At 36.1% G+C, this 25,336-nt stretch overlaps 1 protein-coding gene across 5 annotated transcripts in view; it reads left to right on the plus strand.

The window, feature by feature from the left end:
- Positions 1-25,336, plus strand: part of SH3KBP1 (SH3 domain containing kinase binding protein 1) — a 451,877-nt gene that overhangs the window by 215,325 nt on the left and 211,216 nt on the right. For 4 of the 5 annotated variants that reach the window (XM_074214287.1, XM_074214288.1, XM_074214290.1 and 1 more), the window contains 3 exons: positions 6,338-6,441; positions 20,625-20,754; positions 21,253-21,309. In XM_074214287.1, coding sequence (XP_074070388.1) covers positions 6,338-6,441; positions 20,625-20,754; positions 21,253-21,309 — 291 coding nt within the window. The remainder of the gene's footprint in view (positions 1-6,337; positions 6,442-20,624; positions 20,755-21,252; positions 21,310-25,336) is intronic. The other variant, XM_074214289.1, reaches the window with a different exon arrangement.

A 25,336-nucleotide genomic window follows, 5' to 3' on the forward strand; every position in this document is an offset into this window, starting at 1 on the left:
AAAAAAGCTTGATGTCACTGGATTATAAGTCACATGGAGAGGAATAAAAATGTAAGGAGAATACAAGGACATTAGAAAGATAGGAAGAAAATAAATTATTCTGAGAAATTAATGTTTCTTTCATATTTAATAGTTAATTATTATCTTAGGATCAAGTTTTACCCTTTTAAAAAATTTCCTTATTCAGAAATCAACCAGTATGGGGAATGTCTCTTACAGAAAATTTACCCAGGTCAAAAATCTATTAGACAGTAAAAGAAATTCTAAGTTTGGACTAATGAATATATGCCTGTTCATTGTGTTTACTTAGATTGGTCCTTGGGAACTGTTAATTCTCCCCATTAGCAAGATAGATCTGGAAAATTGGTTTCTTTGACCAAGATTTGAATAACCTAAGGAATGTACTCCAAGATAGTCAACTTCCATTTGATTAACCATCAGAGTTGAGTATGCACCCCTTGAAACACCTTTTTTCAAAGGACACATAAACTCTACTGCCATAAAGTGTCTTTGATCTAAGAGAGATGACCAAATGGCCATCCTTTTATTAATAACCTGCTGGCCTTATTAATAAAATTATTCCATTATCCAGAAACTATGTCTTTCTGACTTTTTTTTAAACTTCACATTATGAGGGCCATTCAGTGGCAAATGGAGGACTTTATATTTGATCTTGTCTTACCTGGAGGTTTAATAGGGCTTACAGTCCTGTGAAAATGAAGGTGTGTAACTATTTCTGACTTTCCACTTTGGATAGAAAGCAGGAGATGGTGCATTATCTGCTCCCAAGAGATTCATGTCCTTGTTCATGTTGTCATTTGGTCTGTTGGCAGGAAAGTATCTTTAGAATTGTCTTGTTGGATGCTTCCAGTGTTGTGCTCTTATTACTGTGAGTTGTCTCCTTACTTAGAGACAAAGAGATTGAAATGTTAAATGTCATTTTGGGAGAGTGTCACCAAGATGTCAAAGCAGGAAGAGACCATCCATTAGACATGTAATACAACCTTTAGTTTATAAATGAGGAAAACAGATCCAGAAAAATTTAGTGGCTTGTTCAGGGTCACACAACTAGCCAGCAACAGAACTGGACTTCAGACTTAGGTCTTCCGGATCTAGGTCCCAGGCTCTTCCTGTTACCTCCAGATAAACACACAGCCTACTGGTGGATCAGCCTGCCTCAAGACTCTTCTGCCTCCATTCAGCCATTGAAATGATTTTCCTAAGGTGCAGATTTGATCATGTGACTCCTCTTCTCAATAAGCTATAGTGGCTCCCTATTGCCTCCGGGAGCAAATACAAAATGGTAACCACCTCCTATCTTTCTTGTTCCCTTATACCTTCCTCCCTCATACATTCTCTTTGATCCATTGACACTGACCTCCAGAGCGTTCCATGAACAAGACACTTTAAAAATACTCCAGCTCGAGAGAAATTTGGAACTACATCCAAAGGGCAACAAAAATGAGCATACCCTTTGACCCAGCAATACCACTACTGGGTCTATACCCTGAGGAGATGATGAAAAAGGGTAAAAACATCACTTGTACAAAAATATTTATAGCAGCCCTGGTTGTGGTGGCAAAGAATTGGAAATCAAGTAAATGCCCTTCAATTGGGGAATGGCTTAGCAAACTGTGGTAGATGTATGTCATGGAACACTATTGTTCTATTAGAAACCAGGAGGGACGGGATTTCAGGGAAGCCTGGAGGGATTTGCGTGAGTTGATGGTGAGTGAGATGAGCAGAACCAGAAAAACATTGTACGCCCTAACAGCAACATGGGGGTGATGATCAACCTTGATGGACTCGCTCATTCCATCAGTGCAACAATCAGGGACAATTTTGGGCTGTCTGCAAAAAAGAATACCATCTGTATCCAGAGAAAGAATTGTGGAGTTTGAACAAAGACCAAGGACTATTACCTTTAATTTAGGGGGAAAAAAACCCCCAGATATCTTATTGTCTGATCTTGTTATCTCTTAGACTTTTTGTCTCTTCCTTAAGGATATGATTTCTCTCTCATCACAACTCAGTTTGGATCAATGTACAACATGGAAACAAAGTAAAGACTGACAGACTGCTTTTCCGTGGGGTTGGGGGGTGGGGGGAGGGAAGTAAGATTGGGGGGAAAATTGTAAAATTCAAATAATATCTTTAATAAAAAAATACTCCAACTCTTGATTCTGGACATTCTCCTTGACTGTCTCCCTTTGCCTGAAATGATTTTCCTTTGCTGTGACTAACTAACCTCCTTGGTTTCCTTTAAATCCCAACTGAAATCCCCCTTTCTACTGGAAGCCTTCCTTATCATCTCTTAATTCCAGTGCCTTTTCGTATTTAATCATTTCCCATTTATACTGAATAACTTGCTTTGTATATATTTGTTTTTTTTTTAAGATTTTATTTATTTTAAGGTTTACAATTTTTCCCCAATCTTACTTCCCTCCCCCTACCCCCCACAGAAGGCAATTTGCCAGACTTTACATTGTTTCCATGGTATACATTGATCGTAATTGAATGTTATGAGAGAGTATATTTGTTAACATATTGTTTTCTCCATTAGATTGTAAGCTCCTGACTTTTGCCTGTTTTTTGCATCCTCAGTGCTTAGCACAGTTCTAGGACAAAGTAGGCACTAACAAATGTTTATTGATGGATTGCTGTCCTGATTTTGGATGAATTATTTTTGCTTCTCCTTTATCTCATTTCATCTGGTCAGATCTGCTTTACTTTAAAAGGGAAATTCAGACAGAGGAAAATGGAAGGGAGAGAATTAGGCTACCAATAGAATAGCATCTGTAGAGGCCTTTCAGGAATATTGATTAGCTGGGCATAGTGATAGTGATTGGCCTTTTCCCTTCTTGGTACCATGCTGTTTGCAGACCATAAAGTGCTCAACAGGGAGCTATTATTGCTGCTGCATATGAATTTTCTTTCCTTAGTGCACCCCCCCCCACGTGTTCCCTACAGGCGATCCACATATCTTTGAAACTGTTTTGAATGTTTCTTTTGTCATTATCCCTTAGGATTATCATGGCTGTAATGGAGGCTTAATGGAGAAAAATAAGGTTGGGGGGCTCTATGGTGAAATGAACTTTTCAGAAATGATTTCTCTCTTCCTTGACTCTGTGCTTCTTGTCTCTTGTTAACCAAAAAAACAAACAAACCCCCAAAAAACAAAAAATATACAAGTCCTTGAGATGTGCTTTTCCCTCTGCTTTGTTTAGCCCAGCTCTGTAACTCTTTAACTCTTTCTCTGTAACCACCTGCATGTACATTAAGATATATATTTTCTTTCATTTGCGTTACAGAGCTGCACTGCAGTGGCCCGGGTGGCTTCAGTTGCTCCCCAGCTGCCTTTGCCTCTGCTCCGATTTCTGCTGCAGGTGGTCTTCCTCAGTCATAGTTCTGAAAGCAGGACTTTCCTAGGCCAGTTTCTATCCAGCAAACAATTTTTTTTTTTTTTTTTTTTTTTAAGGTTTTTGCAAGGCAATGGGGTTAAGTGGCTTGCCCAAGGCTATAGGGCTAGGTAATTGGAACTCAGGTACTCCTGACTCCAGGGCCAGTGCTCTATCCACTGCACCACCTAGCTGTCCGAGCAAACAATTTTTAATAATTAATAATAATTCTTGCCCCAGTTGGGGCAGTGTGTGTGTGTGTGTGTGTGTGTGTGTGTGTGTGTGTGTGTGTGTGTCTGTGTGTGTGTGTCTGTGTGTGTGTGTGTCTGTGTGTCTGTGTCTGTGTGTGTGTGTTACTGGGGTTAGAAAGATGAGAAATGAAACTCCCCTGCCCTCAGAGGAGTTAAAGTTAGGAATAAGTGTTGTTATTTAGTTCCAATCTCTCTTTCCTTATCTTGAAATTCTTAAGAATCCTGTGAAGAGGTACTTAGGGAGGATACTTAACCTTTTTTGTGTTGAGAACTCATTTGGCAGTCATAAAAGCAATGGACCCCTTTGCGTAATTGTGTTTTAAATGTATAAAATATAATGTATAGGATTGCAAAACTAAAGAAGCAATTGTATTGAATTATAATTATCAAAAATTTTTTAAAAATCTAAGTTCATGGGCCCCAGTTAAGAACTTTATACAAAAGGTAATATTACCTCTGAATTAGAATTATTGAACTCCATGGTCATTTCTAACAATAAGTCTGTGATCTTATATACAGCCATAAACAATATAAAAATTAGATCACTGAAACTAAGATTTAGAATTGCAAAAGGTGAGGGTATTTAGTACAAACTATTTTTTTTAACCAATGAAAGAATCGAGATGTATTTATGTTATACAAAGCGACATAATGAATAAATGTCAAAGACACGATATATAAATCCAAGATTTTGGATTCAAATTTCAGCTCACTATCTATTGCACCTTGTTGCCTCACACAAAGTATGTTGGGGAAGGGTAGTCACAATTATGACTCTTATCAGTGGGTTTTTATTATGTAAATTATGGAAAGTACTATGAGCTTACTCTTACAAATAAGAAAGAATTTCACTGTTAGGGAAAGTAACATATCTTGTAGTTATTAGTTTTATGTTCTGTTACTGCTTTAGTGAAGTATAGATTTGGTTTTATTTTGTTCGTTTGTTTGTTTGTTTTTACCTTGATGTAGGTAGCCAGGAATCACTTATTTGTATGGCAAGTATGGTTAAAAAAAATACTTCTAACCCCAGTTCTAATGGGTTATAAATGAGTTAGTTCCCATGTATCTCCCTCTTCCCCAAAAGCAGGTCAGTTTTTCCTTTTGTATTATTTGTGAAATTTGCTGTGAATCAGCATCATTTGAACCATATCATTGTTTTTTTTAAAAAAAATTGTTTTGGAGCAATTAGGTGGCACATAGAACACTGGCTGTGGAGTCTGGAGGAAGTGAGTTCAAATCCAGCCTCAGGCATTTTGCCCTTTGTAACTGTGACTCTGGTCTTGTCATTTAATCCCAATTGCCTTACCCTACCTCCCAAATTTTTTTTGATTTTTCTTTTCTTTTTTTTTAAATAGTATTTTATTGTTTCTAATTACATGTAAAGGTAGTTTTTAAAATTCATCTTTTATAAGATTTTAAGTTCAAAATTTTTATCCCTCCTCTCTCCTGCAATCTGATACAGTATTATATTTGTTCAATACTGTTAAGCATGTTTCTATTTTAATAGTGTTGTGAAAGAAAAATCAGACCAAAAGGAAAGAGCCATGAACAAGAAAAACCAACAAAAAAGTGAAAAATAGTATGCTTTAATCTGCATTCTGACTCCATAGATCTTTCTTTTCTCTGTATGTGGATAGTATTTTCCATTATGGGTCTTTTGGAATTGTCTTGGATCATTGTACTGTTGAGAAGAGCTAAGTCTGTTATAGTTGATCCTCTCCCTGTGTTACTGTGCACAGTGCTTTCTTGGTTTTGTTCACTTAACTCCATTTAGTTTATATAAGTCTTTCTGGGTTTTTCTGAAATCTTCCTGCTCATCATTTCTTTTAGTATAATAGTATTTTATTCCAATGGCTTGTTTAGCCATTTCCCAATTGATGAGCATCCCCTCAATTTCTAATATTTTGCCTCCACAAAAAGTTACTATAGGGTGGCTAGGTGGCGCAGTAGATAGAGCACCAGCCCTGGAGTCAGGAGTACCTGAGTTCAAATTGGGCCTCAGACATTTAATAATTACCTAGCTGTGTGGCCTTGGACAAGCCACTTAACCCCATTTGCCTTGCAAAAATCCTAAAAAAAAAGTTACTATAAATATTTTTGTATTTGTAGATTCTTCCCCCCCTTTTTTTATGATACAAACCTAGAAATGGTATTGCTGCATCAAAGGGCATGTACAGTTTAAAACCCTTTGGTCATAGTTCCAAATTACTTTCTAGAATGATTGATTCAGTTCACAATTCCACTAACATTGCTTCTGTGAATCAGAGGATTCCTTTTTCTAGGTCATATTATATATCAGTTTAAAAAATACTTTGCAAAACAGCATAGACAGCACCAGTTCCCAGAGTGCCCAGGAGCTGAGGTTTTACACTTTTCTTACAATTTGATGAGTTTCTCATATTCATTCCTAATTCTTTTCATTCATTCTCATATTCATGCTTGACTTGGTAGCTAATTTTTTAAATTAAAAGTTTAAAAAAATGAATGCCTTGTTCTTTCTGAAAAGATCAGTGCTGATGCACTCCTTGCAATTTTTCAAAGATTCATAATCAAGATGTGTGATCTTAATCCATCTACATTCTTAGGAAGCTTTATTTTGATTTTAAAAAGTTTTTAAAAAATTGTTTGTACTTACTTATTTTTGTAAAGACTTTGTCTAAATATTCTTTATTTCCCCTCTCTATCTAGAACGCAATCGGAGGCGACGATGTCAGGTAGCCTTTAGTTACCTGCCCCAGAATGATGATGAATTGGAATTGAAAGTTGGTGACATCATAGAGGTGGTAGGAGAGGTAAGCAATCTTTTATGTAGTATATGTGGGATATAGATATTCCTAGTTCTTGGGAGTATAGGTTTCTAATATTCTATCCTTATGCTTACATAACTATGAGGAGCTTATTATGAAATCATGTTATTTGGGGGGGTAGGACTTTGGGGGGCAGGTGGCACAGTGGGTAGAGTGCTGGGACCTAGAGTCAGGAAGACTCATCTTCCTGAGTTCAAAGCTGGCCTCAGATACTAATTAGCTGTGAGACTCTGGGCAAGTCACTTAACCCTGTTTGCCTTAATTTCCTTATCTGTGAAATGAGAGGAAGGAAATGGCAACCCATTCCATTATCTTTGTCAAGAAAAGCAAATGAGGTCATGAAAAGTCTGAGGATTGAATTTAGGGCAACTAGATGGTTCAATGGATAGAGTACTGGGCCTGAAATCATTAAAATGTAAATTTCTTGAGAACAAGGACTGTTTTTATTTTTGTCTTTTTATTGTCCAGCTTATAGTAGGTGCCTTTAAAATGCTTGCATTTGGTTAACTTGATATGGATGACCTTTTAAGGTTTGTTGAAGGGATGGTATAAATACTATAGAAAGAGTAGAAAGAGAGATAGTAAGTTCTGAATGGATACCTGGCCTAAAATTTAGACCCCAAATGAACCAGGCCTGTAGGAAGAAGCATATATTTTCTTTTTTTTGGGGGGGGTTGCAAGGCAAATGAGGTTAAGTGTCTTGCCCGAGGCCACACAGCTAGATAATTATTAAGCGTCTTGAGGCCAGATTTGAACTCAGGTACTCCTGACTCCAGGGCTGGTGCTCTAGCCACTGTGCCACCTATCTGCCCCCCATTGCACCACATAGCCACCCTGGTAGCATATATTTTTCAATCATAGCCTATATGTTCATTTGTTTTGCCCCATGGTTTCAATTTTTTTTGATTTTGCTGATTATTTCTTCTATGTATGCAGAAATAATTTATAACAAGGGAATGGTGAGTGGGGGGGAACCCAGTAATGTTGAGTGATAGTTTATAAAAAAAGAAAATAACATCAAATTGTTTTTTAAAAGGTAAAAAGTGAACTTCCTTATTCTTTAAAATAGATTTGAGGAAACAGTTAAATTTCTAAATTGCTAAATGAAAGTTATTGTCAATTTGCCATTTAAAGATTAATAAAGGTTTCATATATATATATCTTATTTGGGAAACTTTCCATAAGTATTTTTGCTATTACTTAAAATTCTTAGATTCTTATCCCCATAGTTGCTTTAGGGACCAGGCAACTTAGGTGTATTCACTAACTTGCAATGTATTAACAAATTTATATCTTGAAATATTAGAAAATGTAAATGAATAAATCTGTTCATCATTTGTCTTGATTTTTTAAAAATTAAAAAAAATTATTTAAGCCAATGGGATTTGAGTGACTTGCCCAAGTTCACACAGTTAACCAATTATTAAGTGTCTGAGACTGGATTTGAACTCAAGTCCTCCTGCCTCCAGGGCCTGTGTTCTATCCACTGGACCACCTAGCTGCTTCCATTGGCTTGATTTTTTAAAAGGAAAAGTCATGTAGGACCTTATATTCTTTTGGTATAATATCATGTTTGGTATAAGATCAGTGATTTGTGAACTAATCTCACACATAAGAGGAGAAAATTAGCCAAACAATTAGGTCTTGGTTAGTTATTATTTCAACAGGTTTGGAATAACCCACTTAACTTCTTTATCTCACCTTTCACATTTTAAAAAATATTTAATTGATATCTAAAAATTGTCAGTCACTCTCATTAAATGCACATGATTAAAAAATAGGAGTTTATTTTCCAGAAAGTGGCTTCTTGGAAACCTACCCTTTACCTAATGTAACCAGTTATAGAACTAAGTCTATTTTCCTTCTCTGCAAAATGAGGATAATAATAGTTATACTCCTTAACAGATTGTTGTCAGTGTCTAATAGGATATATGGGAAATGCTTTATAAACATAAAAAGATTGAACTGTTAATATTCACAATTAAAAACAATCAACAGTATCTTTTTAATGATTTCAGTAAGATTTTGCTTACTTTTAATTTATCTATTTCCTGAGAGTTTAAAATTGCAGCAAGTACCCTTATGAAAGCACACACTGACTTGTAAGAAGATAAAGCTAAATTCATTAGACTGTGTGCTTTTTTTCATTTTTAACACCTCTAATGTATTTGATGTCCTTAGATTTATCCCTGAACTGCCCAAGAAAGCTATGTAAACTGTTTTCTCCATCTTACCACTTGTCACTGTCCTAGGTAGGGAAAAAGAATAAATCCTTTCTTACTAACACTTAAAATAAGCAGTTGCCATTGTAAGTTTTAAATAGCTAATCAGGGCAATTGTAAATTGGAACCAACTCAAGAGGTTATCCAATAGAATTTAGAAAACAGGGAGTACACTATTTCAAATTCTGAAAAATTAACTCTCAAACTCAATTTGCTGTTTTAAAGAAGAACTAAAATATCTTGATATGGAACACCCTATATTTTTTAAACTGAATGACCTTAACATTTGTTTTGTAGAAATTTTAGATATTTATTTAGTTCTTTTCATGAAGGTAGATAGGAATTTATTATGATTGAGAAACTCACAGGATCATAGCTCTTAATTCACTTCTTCATCTTGCCATGGTAGTGACCCTTGGTTCTTGAAGGCTGTGCCAACGAAACAGAATCATGTATGTCCATCAGCGGACCAGTCTAGTTAAACTTTATGAAACTCTTTACCAGAAAAATCAATCCTCATAGTATGATTAAATTTTTCCTTCTTGTCATTAGAGCACAAAAGATGTAGAGGACTGTTGAACCTTTCTGGCAGAGAGGATAGCCACCTAATTCTGATGAAATGATGATAAATATATTGCCTGCAAGTGATACTGTTCTGTTAGGTACCAGGATGAGGGAGGGAAGGAAAGAATGTTAGTAAAACAACTCCAGACAGAACTAGGCTTTGTAAAAGAATTTTAGTAAATTTGATCTTTTTTTGCTATGCTATATACAGACACTGAAAACTGCTTTTAAAACTTCAGTGGTCTTTCTCTTGAGATCAGAGAGACAGATGTCTTTTTAAAAAAATTTTGTTTAGGGGCAGCTAGGTGGTACAATGGATAGAGCGCCAGCCCTGGAATCAGGAGGACCTGAGTTCAAATTTGGCCTCAGACACTTAATAATTACCTAGCTGTGTGGCCTTGGACAAACCACACTTTAACCCCATTGCCTTGCAAAAACTAAAAAAAATAATTGTTTATTTAAGGCAATGGGGTTAAAGTGTGGTTTGTCCAAGGACACACAGCTAGGTAATTATTAAGTGTCTGAGGCCGGATTTGAACTCAGATACTCCTGACTCCAGGGCTGGTGCTTTATCCACCCTGCCACCTAGCTGCCTGACAAATGTCTTTTAAGAATTTTTTTATATGGCACTTTTGCTGTAAAGAATATGTCAGTGTTATTCTTTTAATTTTAACTAGGTGAAAATATTTTTATTTAGATATTCAGATTTATTTATTTAGCCAGGTGAAAATTGCTCTATTTCCTAATTTGTTATTTTTTATCATGGGCTTTTTGCAGATTTTAATATATAAATATTAATTGATGTTTCTGGTAGTTTTTCTAATATGCTTTTCTGAGGTTCAAAATTTTTTTTTCCTAGGATATCCTAAAAGTCTTAATAAGATTTTAGCCATTAAAACTTTTACAACACTTTGATGCTTGGCCTTCATTCTTGAAGAAGTTCATGACATCAGGGAGGTGATGCCATGACAAGCACATGAATTGGATTTGAGTGAAGGATGCATGTGTCACTAGCCTCACTTTCTCCTCCAGAGCCAACAGGATCCAGTGATCAGATATAATCAGGACTACTGGACATGGCCCAGGATGTGAGGCAGTCAGGGTTAAGTGACTTGTCTAAGATCACATGGCTAGTAAGTGGCAAGTATCTGAGGCTAGATTTGAACTTCCATTATCCTGACTCCAAGGCCAGTGCTCTATCCACTGTACTACTCTGTATATTTAAACAGAGTGTCCTTACCATTAATTTGCAGGAATTTTATATATCTATTTGGTCCTTCTCTGGTTGGTAAGAATTTATCATGTTTGAGAAACTCATGTGATCTTAGACAAGTGGAAGAACCCCTAAAGGCCTCTTTGTTTTCTAAATGAGAATTCCAAAGCATAAGAAATCAAGTGATGTAGTTATCTAAGCATCTAAGCTAGGATTAGATATAAATGTCTGCTTTATCTAATAAAATAATAGGCACCAAATAGTCTGAGTGTCAGAAAACCAAGTCTATAATCCTATCTGTTTTCACTGTGAGATCTAGGAAAATAACTTCTTTAGGGTCAGTTTCCCTCATCTTTAATATGTACACCCTGAACCAGATAATTCTTCAGATCTCCAGGTCTTACATTCCTTGGTTATATGATTCTGTTTATTTGAAGAAATACAGTATGAGAATAAGAATAATCTCAAAACCCTGCTTATTTGAATCAAATAAAGACATGGGAGAGGCAAGCTATTATCTTGGCCAAAATTTTCTGGCCTAGCTGGCGTAACTCAGAAGGCGATTTGTGTCATGCCCATCAAGTTTATGATGTAGGACACTGTGTATCTCACCCTGTGTACAATATATACTTGGTTGTATGATTTAATCTCCCCTTATCACATCCATTGGGGGTAATAATATACCTTTTATCATTTTCCTGTTTGTCATTGTGCACCGACTGTCATGTCACAGCTGTAGTGACAGCATGAGGGTGTTGCTTAAATGAAGATATATTTTGTTTTCCCAGTAGGCAGCCCACAAAAGCAATGTATCAAAAGTACCTCCCTGAGGTATTTCTTACTTGAACTGCTTATTACTGGTCACGTGGAGATAGGGAGAAGGGTGGGGGGTGAGAAAGGAATCTTTTGGAGGCATTTTGATAGAACTGTACTGGGTCTGCACAGTATGTGATAGCATTAGGGGATCATTTCAGGGTCCTCCCTGGTTGTTGTCTATGGGAAATCTTTGATTCTCTTCTACCTAGGCTACAATTTGGGAAAAATGAAAGATAATTTTATGGTTCATTTATCTAGGACTAGAAAACAGGGGCCCCTCCAGGCAAATCCCCTAAGAATTTTGCTTTTAGGTTCATAACTGATTTTACTGGCTCCTTTCATCCTAAAATAGGCAACTCTAATGAATAATATATCTCAATGGGCTTGACCTAGACATATGGCATTATTTAGAACTATGGGTTAGAGTTTTCTGAATTTGTCTTAAGACAATTCTTCAAACTCTAACTGGTTGTTATGAATCTTCTCTGAAAAATATGGGACAATTAACCAATTAATTAAACACTTGTTCAATGCCTACTATGTGCCAAGTATGAAAATAGAAATATCCTCATATTTGCAGAGTAGAGAATGGTTTACTGATAAATGACATCTTTCAACATTAGTTTTTATTTTTTCTTATTCTTAAATATTTAATAGTAAATAATATTCGTATTAGTCATTGGTGATAGAGATTGATCTTACACTAAGTGCAATTCTATGTGATATTAGTCATTAAGCTTACACTATACGGTGTTTTAAGCTTTACAAAGAATTTTTATCATGACCATATCCTGGTGTTGTTAAAGTATGTTTAAAGTCCTCTTTGACATCCCTTTTCCTGCTTCCTGTCCCATATGACTCTTCAAGTCTGAATGACAAGGGAGCTAAGTGGCACAGAGGATACTCAGGACCTGAGTTCAAATGTGACCTCAGACACTTAATACTTACTTAACTGTGTGATCTTGGGCAAGTCACTTGACACCACTGCTTTGCAAAAAACCAAAACAAAACAAAAAACAAGTCTGGGTGACACTTTAAATTTCATAGAATCAATCTGTCAATAAGTGTTTATCATGTGACAGACACTTTGCTCTGACCTGGAGACATAATGAATGGCAAAATAAGACACTGCCCTAAGAGAGTCCATATTCTAAAAGAGGAAACACCATGTGAATAACAAGTTGTACTGTAACAGGACATAGAAATACCTAAAAATCACCATGCCACCCAAAATTGTGCAGGGCTTATGGGATGAGAGGCAACACTCAAAAAATTTCATCAGTGACCAGTTTTTAAAAAAGACAGGAGCTTGATAAAAATAGTAGCACTGTTTTATACATGTTAAATGGTTAAAAATACATAAATTCTATTATAACTAGTGGCACCCTCATGTACCACTCTGCCTGAACCAGGTTTCCACAGGGCCAAGACTGACAAATTCAACTTGCTATTGGGGAGAGAGAATCCTTAGAGGGTCCATAGCTCCAGGCCCAAGCTATGGTAGAAGATAGACTACCTCTCCACAACCCACAGCTCCAGAAGTTATATAATGAATATAGCACTTAAAAAGACCTGAAATGTCTTTGTGGAAGTGTGCAATGTAATGGTTGCAGTTTATTAGTTTTGTTCCCTTAAATGTTTCTCTTTTGAGGTGTGCTCAAAACGTTTCCTTAGTTGTCAGTTATATTGGAAAAACTTCACATTTTCAAAATAAGTGTTGTAGTTGAACTAACTGTACATATGTGTATGTAAACATAATATGAAAATATATGTATGTGTACATATGTACACAGAGTAGATGAAGGCTAATCTTAAGAGGGAGAACAGTGAGTAGCAGCTGGGGAAAGTGAGAAAGGCATCCTGTTTTGAGCCAGAACTTGATAGAAACCAGAAAAATGAAGCAGAGATAAGGAGGGAGGAATAATTGAGGTATGGGGGATAAACATTGTAAAACCAATGAGACAGGTAATTCAGCATATAAGACATAAGTCAGATTAACTGGCCTGCAGACAAATATCTTGGAAGTGACAGCATATTACATCTTAATAAGACATGGTAGAGGAATGCAGGATCTGGAGGCAGAAAGACCTCTCAAATCTTCCCTTCAAAAATGATTTTCAGATCAATATAGCAAATCATAGTCTCTTTCCTGAAATGTAATAGTGCATTACCAGCTCCCTTTGGTATATTGTGTTATGGAGGTCCTTTAGATGTCTTAAATACCATGTTATCTTCTCCCTCTGATCCTCTCTGTTACTGAGGGTAGAACTTCCACCCTTTTCATCCCCCAGATAGCTATCCTTGCCTCTTCTCTCATCTCACAAAGCCAATCTGTTGCCAAACCTTGTTTCTACCTTCATGATATTTCTTGTATCTATCCCTTTTTCTCCATTCACATAGTTGATACTGTAGTTCATACCTCATCACTTCTTACCTGTACTAATACAGTAGGCTTCTAACCAGTCTGATAACTTTGTCAGATTTCATCTGTCAGATGAAGAGAATGATAGCCCCTACTCCAATCCATCCTCCATTCAGTTGCCAAGGTGATTTTTCTATATCATTGGTTTTAACCAGGCTACTCTTCTGCTCCATGAAATCTAGTGACTCCCTATTACTTTCAGAAACATATATTAACTCCTCCAACCTTTAAAGTCTTTACACACTGGCCCCTTGTTACATCATTAACCTCAATCTTTCCCTTCTTCACTCTGCCAACATGGTCAACTTGCAGGTGAGTATGGCATTCCATCTTCCATTTCTTTGTCGTTATTTTTATAACTGCTGACCACAATGTCTGAAGTGCTCTACCCTCTACACTCCACCTTTGTTTTCAAGATTGAGCAATCTCTGTTCTCTGAGGCCACCTTTCTGGGTCCCTTAGCTGGTTGTGCCCTCTCTACTGGGCTTACCTTCTATACGCTCTATGGATATCTTGTGTATCTGGCTGATTTATTTACAATCTCTTCCCCATTAGAATGTAACTTCCCTAAGGCAGGGGCTGTTTGTGACTTTTTTGTCTCCTTGGTGCTGAGCCCACTGTCTGACACAGGGTAGTTGTTTAATTATTGCTTCTTAATTTAATGACTGGGCAAATTACTCAACCTTTTTCCACTTTAGTTTTCTCTGTCAGATGAAGACATTGATTGCCCCTGTGCCCCAGAGTTAGTTTATGAGGATCAAATGAGATAGCATATAAAGGGCTTTGAAAACATCAAGGTCCTCCATCATTATTAGTTATCATTAATTATTTATCATTTAGAGTTGTTGACTTCACCATATCCTTTCCTAGGTAAAGAGAACAATAGAACACAAAGAATAAAGGTATGAGGGACAGGAAAGTGATACAATGGATAGAATTCTAGCACTGGAGTCAAGAGGACCTGAGTTCAAATACAGTTTTTGACTCTTACTAGCTGTGTGACCTTGGTCAAGTCATTTAACTCTTATTGTTTCTCCAAAACAACACAAAACAGTCATGGAAATCTTGGACTGTGATTGAAGTGTAGGAGGAGAACGCATGACAAGTGAGGGAGGAGTCAGGAATTGAAATGGGAGAGAGTCAAGAAAGACTTTGCCTCCTTTATAGTCTTGCTTATATAGCCATCCTTGATTAGAACTTCAGAGTATTGGTGTTGATTAGGGAACAAACCTGACTCAATTTCCTGTACTGTAAAATGAAGATATTAAAAGCATCTACCTCCCTAGGTTGTTGTAAGGATCAAATGAGATAATATCTGAAAAATATGTAGTCCTTGGTTCATTGTAGGTGCTCAATACATGCTTCTTTCCTTCCTTCTTTTAAAGATTAATGATTAACATTTAGAACCCAAGCTCCTTTCTGTATCAAAATGAGATATCAGAACAGGACTTTAATGGAATAATGATATTAAAAACAATAATAAACATTTAATAGTTTACAAAGCACTTTCCATATACTCTTATTTGATTTTCATAACCCTTTGAACTAAATAGTTCCTATATTATTTACTATTACCTTCATTTAATGTATGTGCTTATGCAGTAGCAAGTTAAAAGATTTACCCAAGATTTGAAGCTGGTCAAAGCCAAATTTGTAGCTATGTTTTTTTCTACAAATCTGACCCCCCCCCTTTTTCTTTGAGGAGGAAGAAGGTTCAGAAGAAAAGGATAGGTTATGTACCCTTTAAGGTTGGGGGCTATGTCTTATTTTGTTTTCATCTCTTCCATTTAATGCAGTGTGTGCATTTAAGAAATATTCAATTAAATAACTGAATGTTAAATGACTCTTAAAATTCCTCTTGATTTAACAGTCCCCAATACCTGAAAGGTGACAGATAATTTGTTCCTATGTTTGAGAGGTTTCTTAAAGTGTATGGTTCCCTCTCACCTATGCAACTGCTGTGGCTTAGAAAACAACAACCATTATGGTACTCAAATGTAACAAGAGATTGTAGTGTTAAGATGTATATAATATGAGGTGGTAACATCCTCCCATGAGTATCAGAACATACTACTCTCTATATGTCTTCACAGTACCCTTCATATGGGACAAATTAGTACCCATTCTTCTCTCACGCTATCAGGTCAAAAGTTTTCAGAGATAGAACAGGATCCCATGGTTACATTCAGAGTCTCTTAGATTTCTCTACTCTGAGGATATAACACTTCCATGACCCCCTCTTTCATCTTCAATTCATAGTCCTTTTTTATACAACTAGTCAATCACAAGATAACACATTCTCACAGTACATGATAATTGTTTTTTATTTTTTTATTTAAAGTTTACAATTCCCCATCTTACTTCCCCTTCACCCCCCTCAGAAGACAGTCTGATATTCTTTACATTGTTTCCATGCTATACATTGATCAAAATTGAATGTGTGAGAGGAAAAATCATATTCTTTTTTATTTGTTGTTTTTGCAAGGCAAATGGGGTTAAGTGGCTTGCCCAAGGCCACACAGCTAGGTAATTATTAAGTATCTGAGACCAGATTTGAACCCAAGTACTCCTGACTCCAGGGCCAGTGCTTTATCCACTGCGCCACCTAGCCGCCCTGAAAAATCATATTTTTAAGGGGAAAAAATAATACTTAAATATTACATAAGATAACTTTTTTAAAATTAAAGGTGATAGTCTTTGGTCTTTGTTTAAACTCCACAATTTTTTTTTGGATACAGATGTATTTCTATTGCAGATACCCTAAAATTGTCCCTTATTGCATTGATGCAATGAGCAAGTCCATTAAGGTTGATTATCACCCCCCATGTTGCTGTTAGGGTGTACAATGTTCTTCTGGCTCTGCTCATCTCACTCAGCATCAGTTCATGTAAATCTTTACAAGCTTCTCTGAATTCCCATCCTCCTGGTTTCTAATGGAACAATAGTATTCCATAACATACATATACCACAATTTGTTCAGCCATTCCCCACTTGATGGACATTCACTCAATTTCCAATTCTTTGCCACCACAAACAGAGCTGCTCTAAATATTTTCATGCAAGTGATGTTTTTTACCCTTTTTATGATCTGTTCAGGATGTAGACCCAGTAGTGGTATTGCTAGATCAAAGGGTATGCACATTTTTATTGCTCTTTGGGCATAATTCCAAATTGCTCTCCAGAAAAGTTGGATGAATTTACAGCTCTACCAACAATGTATTAGTGTCCCAGATTTCCCATATCCCTTCCAACAGTGATCATTGCCCTTTCTTGTCATATTGGTCAATCTGAGAAATACGAAGTAGTACCTCAGAGATGCTTTAATTTGCATTTCTCTAATAGCTAATGATTTTAGAGCAATTTTCCATATGACTATGGATTGTTTTGATTTCCTCATCTATAAATTGCCTCTGCTTATCCTTTGACCATTTGCCAATTGGGGAATGGCTTTTTAAAAATAAATTTGACTCAGTTCTCTATATATTTTATTTAATACAATGGGGTTAAGTGGTTTGCCTAAGGTGACGCAGGTAGGTAATTATTAATTGTCTGAGTCTGGATTTGAACTCAGGTACTTCTGACTCCAGGGCTGGTGCTTTATCCACTGCTCCACCTTTATCCACTGCCTGTTCTCTATATATTTTAGAAATGAGGCATTTGTCAGAAATGCTAGTTGTAAAAATTGTTTCCCAATTTGCTACATTTCTTTTGATCTTGGTTACAGTGGTTCTATTTACAGTACATGATATTTTTACAACACAATAAGACTTTTAGGTCTAAAACATAACCCTTTCTTTAACAAGATAGCAAAAGAAATATTGTATGATTGTTGATGTTGTTGAGTCATTTTTCAGTTGGCTCTGACTCTTTGTGAATCTATTTGGGGCTTTCTTGACAAAATACTGGTAGTTTTGCCATTTCCTTTTCTAACTCATTTTACAAATAAGGGAACTGAGGCAAACAGGGTCCAACACAGTAATCTATTTCTTTTATACCTTTAACTGTTTCTTTATATTCATATTTCTCTAGTTTTAGTCAATAAAAACTCTGTCTTTGCCTCTTTATACCATTAACTACATTAATAAGCACATACCATTAAACATTTCTTCACAGGTGACTTGTCCAGGAACACTTGGCTAGTAAATATTTGAACTACCCAGCTATCCAACATTATAGACACTACTATATTAAAGCAATGCACAAGTAATAGCATTTGTCACAGTATGCCTATTAAGCTGGATCACTGTCTCCTACCAGTGCATTCCCTATTTATGATGAAAATGTGGGCACACATTTACAGAAACCTGTCAAGGAACTATATGATGGAGGAAAATTCATGTGCTTAGGGTAACTCTCAACTTTAGACTTCACTAATATCCACACCACACAAAGCTGCTTCTCTGCACATTTCATTTACTATTTCTTATCATTTAGTGAAGTCCTCATCTCTACTAAAACTGACATTTAGAAACCCTTTCAATTAACCATCTCTTTCAAAAAGAGGGATGTTAGTTCTTAATGGTAATAGTTACTTTTGCTGAGAAAAGTATACAACTCATCAAACTGGTGATGTCTTAGTTATGCATACCAGCCCAATTTGTAATTTACTTCTCCAGAAGCTATTTTATCTAATTAGGACAGAGGACACAGAAGCACAATTGAAGTTGACTTTTTTTTTAAATTAATTTTTATTAAAGATATTATTTGAGTTTTACAATTTTACCCCCTATCTTACCCCCCCCCCCCTTGACTCTTTAAACTGGCTCCTGAGGGTACCAAAATAGCTGCATAGCCTCTTCTGCTTTCCTTTTTCAATCCATAGGTGGCAACAGAGAGCAACAGACCTGAAGCTTCACCTTTCTGTAGTTCTAGGTGATGGCTGAATTGGTTTAGCTTTCTTGGGAGCTCTTGGCCATGTCTTGGACAATGAAATCAGCTTGTTCTTGGTCCAGACAGGAACCACTTAATTGACCAGAGAGCAGTTTTTCAATCCCCTTCCTATAGCATCAATTTTTCTCTTCAAGTTAATTGGCTTCAATGAGAGCTACTGACTTTTACTGGCTTATTTTTCACTTAAAAAGTCACAATTACAAAAATTTCCCACAAAATCTTTTTCCAACCAAGCATTTTTTAAAATGATAATTTAGTTTCCAGATATTTCTGTGATTTTTAATTTTTTTTTTGTTTCATGATTTTTGGTTATTAAGCAAGCAGGTGTTGATTCCCTGATGTTCCAAAATACTTTGCAGCTTTGAAAGTGTCAGAACAGTAACTGTGTTTTTATATATTTATATTTCTCTAGTTTTAGTAAATAAAAGATCTTTCTTTGCTTCTTTATATTATTTACTTTATTTTTTTTTTAGATTTTTGCAAGGCAAATGAGGTTAAGTGGCTTGCCCAAGGCCACACAGCTAGGTAATTATTAAGTGTGTGAGCTCAGATTTGAACCCAGGTACTCCTGACTCCAAGGCCGGTGCTTTATCCACTACACCACCTAGCTGCCCCATATCATTTACTTTATTAGTACTACACAGACCATTAAGTAGTGTTTCATAGGGAAAGCATCATTCTATCTTGTTGGAAAAGAGTTTTGAGTCTCTATATCACTGATGATTTTAATATCGCCAAACAACATTATATATATATATATATATATATATATATATATATATATAATAACATAGGTTTCAGATAGGATTTGGGCAGTTTAGTAAAGAAAATGGAGTTCTTTTAAAACTCTTATTAGCAAAATATCCTTCTATATCAGTAGTAATAACTTGTGGCATTTGACAGTCATAATATAATGACCATTGACAATATAATTTTTCCCTTTACTCAAAAATATTTCTTCCTCTCTTTTAATTTGAGACTACTCTTTATGAGAAGACTCTTTTATTTTTTTAGGTTTTTGCAAGGCAAATGGGGTTAAGCGGCTTGCCCAAGGCCACACAGCTAGGTAATTATTAAGTGTCTGAGACTGGATTTGAACCCAGGTACTCCTGACTCCAGGGCCGGTGCTTTATCCACTACACCACCTAGCCACCCCCGAAGACTCTTTTTTAAAAAGAAAGATTTTATTTGAGTTTTACAATTTTTTCCCCTATTCTTGCTTCCCTTCCCCCACCCCCCACAAAAGGAAGTCTGTTAGTCTTTATATTGTTTCCATGATATATACATTGATCTAAGTTGAATGTGATGAGAGAGAAATCATATCCTTAAGGAAGAAAAATAAAGTATAAGAGATAGCAAAATTACATAATAAGGTAATGGTTTATTAAAAGTAATAGTCTTTGGTCTTTGTTCAAACTCCACAGTTCTTTATCTGGATACAGATGGTATTCTCCATCTCAGATAGCCACAGATTGTCCCTGATTGTTGCACTGATTGAATGAGTGAGTCTATCAAGGTTGATCATCACCCCCATGTTGCTGTTAGGGTGTACAGTGTTTTTCTGGTTCTGCTTACCTAGCTCAGTATCAGTTCATGCAAATCCTTCCAGGCTTTCCTGAATTCCCATCCCTTCTGGTTTATGAGAAGACTCTTAAAGTTATCTTCCAATATTTGATCAATAATAAGAAAGTTGAGATTTAAGTATGCCTCACCAGGATACACAGGCTTCCATAATAGTTTTGTTTTTTAGACATTGTTCAGTGATGAGACTTGATATAACAGTGTGGTTTGCTGCTTTGATGTAAGAAAGAGATGGATGAGTTCACCAACCAAACATTAGATTTTCTTTGATATTGTGGAATATTCTAAGTATCTGGTCCTATTCATTTTAGTTTAATCTTTTAGGGGGGAAATGAAAATCAGACACAAGCCATCACCTCTCTCTCTCTCTTGGAAAGGTCCATAGTGTGTGCAATACAGAGAAAAAATAAAATGAAAATTACTCAATTTAAATGCATTTTTTTTATCTTTTTTTGTGCAGGTGGAGGAGGGATGGTGGGAAGGTGTTCTCAATGGAAAGACTGGCATGTTTCCTTCCAACTTCATCAAGGAATTGTCTGGAGAATCAGATGATCTGGGAATTGCCCAAGAGGAGCAGCTTATAAAGCCAAGTAAGGAAGCTCACAGTCAAATTGGCAAGAAATGATAGGAAGCTACTGGCTGTTCTTTTTCAACCCTTTGGTTGGGTTTCCTGGTGCTAAAGGGATTGGATCCCCTAGGCACTGAAAATCTCAATGCCTTTTCTCATTTTTGCTTCTGTTGCTAACTATGTTCTTTTATATCTTAGATGTGGGGCTTTTAGTCATGAATCTTGTGAATTTCAGATTTCTCTTTAGATTTATGAATGCTAATCTTTTTTTGGAATTGAAGCACCAATAATATTTGATTCCCTTCTGCCCCTTCCTAATTGTGCCATGAAGTAGATATATGTTGTAAAAGTAAATGAAACAAAATGTAATGCTCATTTTCCTTGGAAATAAATAGTGGCAAATTCTTGAAAAAGCTGTGGATTTAAGGTACCCCCCCCCATGTACCCTTTTAAAATATCACACAACTGGGTGAGTTCAACTGAGACTGTGAGAACGAACTGTAGATCTTTCTCTCTCCAGGGGCTGAGTATGTTACTGCGTCGACTCTACTGCCCATGGCGGTTCATGGAGCAAAAGGTCAGGACCGGGAATTTCTGTCCTTCCCCAGCCACTAACCCAGTTCTTTCTGTGTTTTTTTTGTTTGTTTGTTTGTTTTTCTTTTTCTGTTGCTTGTCAAGCAAAGCTTATGATTGTAAATGTTGTGAAAGGTTTGTTGGATGTATTATAACTGCAGAGAGCTTCTTAGCATTGGGGAATTTTCTTTGGGTTGAGAGGAAAGATGCCTCAGTAATACCAAAAGTATTCTCTATTTTCAGGCAGAAGAAAATCTCCCCAAATAATTCCCTAACTTTCAAATACTATGACCTTTAAGATGTTTTTAACCAAATATTAACATCATATAGTAGATGATACAAGTTACTCCTTCAAATCTCTTTTCCAAGGAATATCTTTTAATTTCTATGGTTTATTGTATATAGTTTATTAGGACAGATTTGCTGATAAATGCTGATAAATCTGCATTATGCGTATTTGCTTTTGTGAATGACTTTGTTTATCATCCTATTTACAAAAGATATTAACAAACCTAGATTTTTATCTTAGTTATTCCAGAGCTCAGATATTTATGACATACTTTATGGCAACCTTGTGAAGCAGGCAGTATTAACAAATTTTACAAATGAAGGGACAGAAATTCAGAGTCCAAAGTCCTAAAACTATAAGTGGTTGAGTTAGGATTCATACTTAGGTCCCCAGACTGTACCTCTGATACTTTCCTCATTGTACCTTTTTACCCAAGGGAAGTTATCACTGTGCTTCTGTGAGATTTATGGATTTGAAGTCTCAGAGGTCTAGGGTTCAAATCCTAATACTACCTGATATTATTTCATTGACCTTGGGGAAGGCATTAAGGACTTCTTTGTTCTTAGTTCACTCATCTGTAAAATGAGGACCCTTTCTAAGATATAATATGTGATCCCATGACCACTGGCATCACTTGTTCCCTCATCTGTAAAATGAGAACCCTTCCAAGTCATGATATATGATCCCATGACCACTGGCATCCCTTATTCCATCATCTATAAAATGAAAACCCTTCCAAGACATGATATGTGATCCCATGACTACTGGTATCCTTAGTTCCCTCATTTATAAAACGCGAACCCTCTCAAGTCTTCCTATGACCACTGGCATCCCTAGTTCCCTCAACCATAAAATGAGAACCCTGCCAAGTTTTTTTTGTGTGATCCCATGACCACTGGCATCCTTAGTATCCTCATTTGTAAAATGAGGGCCCTCCCAAGTCTTTATATGTGATCCCATGACCACTGACATCCCTAGTTCTGTCATCTGCAAAATGAGTACCTTGCCAAGTCATAATGTATGATCCCATGACCACTGGCATCCCTTTGGCCCTATTAAAGACTTAATTCCTTCTTCCCCTACAGCATGCACAGCTGGCAATGTTTGGTCACATAGATAGAGATAGATAGCTTGGAAGAAGAGATGGAAGTCGGCCTAGGGGAAATAATAATAAGATTTTGGGATGTTTTTTCACAGTAATTGCTCTTTCCAGTCAGTTGTACAGATTGGGCTGCTTCTCCTTATAGAATAGCCTGCCAGGACAAAGCGTTTATCTTTGGTGACAGGCAGTCTTTGGGAAGATAAGAGGATCAGTCCTGTCCGTGTGCCCTGACTCTCATTATTTCAGAACAAGAGGGGACTACCAATCTTGAAATATCTAGTTGCAGCTGTTGTGATAGGTTATAGTTTGGTCCTTGTTCTCTCTAGGTAGACTGGATAATACAGTGTTCTAAAAAGGGAGAGTATTTCCCCATGATTCTTATGGAATTCTGATAAAGCTTTGGTAACCCTCCTAACCCTTCTGTTTAGAGGGTTAAGAGGAAGAAGAAATACATTTTAAGAATCACTCTGAAGAACTACTGTTGTCTGTTAAATTGAAATTCCATCTTTCAGGACCTTGACAGGTAGCTGTTTTTCAATAACAGTTTGCTAGTCTAACTTAGCCTTTAGTACAGATCTACATTGAAATATATGTAAATGAATTTGATGATGGGCAGAAGTTAAATATAGTTGGCTGTGCTTATTTGAGTGGAAAGCTTTGCTTTTAGCCTATTCTCCTCTTCCTTTGTATGTGTGAATTTCCTCCTTTGGCTGTTTTCTTTTTGTCCTGAAGATCGAAGGGGCAGATGTATCAGAATGCCTTGAGCTTTTTTCTCACTTGGAATGGGCTAAATATTGTCATTTAAGATCTTTGTCTGAGGCTTGCCACTTCTGTTGATTAATTTGACAGTTAATTTTCATAGGGGCTTAAATAATATGGGTTCATTTGGGGAAAAATCTAATGTTTGATTTTGGTATGATAACACAGGATAGGGTTTTCCAATTGGTGTGAAGGTTTATAGAAGTAAAAAAAGTCTTTGTACAGGTACAGTTAAAATAAAGGAGGACTAAATGATGGCTGTTACTAAAGAGAACTGAATAAAGATTCTAGCTCAAGTCACAGAACTCCAGAATTGGAAGGATTCATTTAGATTTAACTTCTAAAACTTTCATTTTATAGAGATAGAAGAACTGAGAAGCAAAGAGATAAAATGACTTACCTGAAAATCACACAACAGTGATAACTCTTCTGATTCCCCATCCAAGTGTTCTTTCCATTGGATTATTTTGCTTCTCAAATATGATGTCCTTTAAGTAAATTCTAGCATTTCCTGGAGCTGAAATAAAAATCTCATCAGAAATGTAACAATCCTAGAGTTGGCAGAAAATGTTTATTTGGATATTATTTAAACAAACAAGCAAACAAACGAAAAACCTGCTTTCTTTTAATTATACTACACTCATTGCTACACTCAAATTTACTCATTTTGATTCTGGGTGAATCACTGGGGTACAGAAAAAAGATCTGGAGTCAGGTGACCTGGGTTTGATACTTATACTATTCCAGACATTATACATCTTTAAATCTCCCTGAGCTTCATCTTCTTTATTTGTAAAATGAGAGGGTTGAATAAGATAATCTTTGGGGTCTCTTCTAGTCTTAGATCTAGGATAATATGAATTTTGAGATCTTTTTAAATAAATATTTTTATCCACAAAAATTTTTATTTTATATATTCTTATGCTGGCTCTTATTTTTTTTTTGCCAGAATTAATGTGGGGGCAGCTAGGTGGGGCAGTGGATAGAGCATAGGCCTTGGAGTCAGGAGTACCTGAGTTCAAATCTGGCCTCAGACACATAATAATTACCTAGCTGTGGCCTTGGGCAAGCCACTTAACCCCATTGCCTTGCAAAAAAAAAAAAATCTCAAAAAAACCTTAGAATTAATGTGAAACTATGATTTAGAACAGAGAATAGAAATAGTGCTATAAATTATCATTTTCATGTTTAAATCAATAGAATTTTAATTAATTTAAATAAATTTTATTCTATTTATTTATATTTATAAAATGTATTAATTTAATTTAATTAATTTTAAATTTAATTGTATTGTATTTTCTTTGAACATGCTTTCTTTTAGCCCCTTGGAGATCTTGAAGGACTATTAGGTCCAGAGACCTGTGTTTGTCGATGTGATTGATTTAAGTCATTTCTGCAAAAAAATGGTGACCAGAGATACATATTCCAAGGATGGATATGATTGCTGGTTGACTTAATGAAATTTGTGATTTCTTCAGAGAGTGCTTCCTGGGATAATAAGGTCTATGGAGGTCTGTGGTTCATCTCTGGGTAATATAATGATGACCATTTATTTGTGTAGGGCCCTTAGCTTTTCAGAGCAATGGCACATTTGTTTATCTGTGACATCAATATGAGAGAGATTCGGGATTCTCTATGTTGATTTTTAAGGGTCTTGTTGTATTAACCTGGTGATTAAATTTTAATAAATCATTTTTTCACTGTACAAATTAGAGGATGGAAAAGAAGTTAAGTGACATAATTTCTAACATAAAGGAACTCATAATTTTCTGGACGTCTTAGATTTCCACTTCCTTCCCTTGAGTTTCTGATTTAGATGGCTTTTTGGCGTGTACATTAGGGTGGTTGTTATCATTTGTCCCTCATTTTCAAAGAGGACCC

Source organism: Macrotis lagotis, chromosome 1 (assembly GCF_037893015.1).
Source record: "Macrotis lagotis isolate mMagLag1 chromosome 1, bilby.v1.9.chrom.fasta, whole genome shotgun sequence".
Lineage (NCBI taxonomy): Eukaryota > Metazoa > Chordata > Mammalia > Peramelemorphia > Peramelidae > Macrotis > Macrotis lagotis.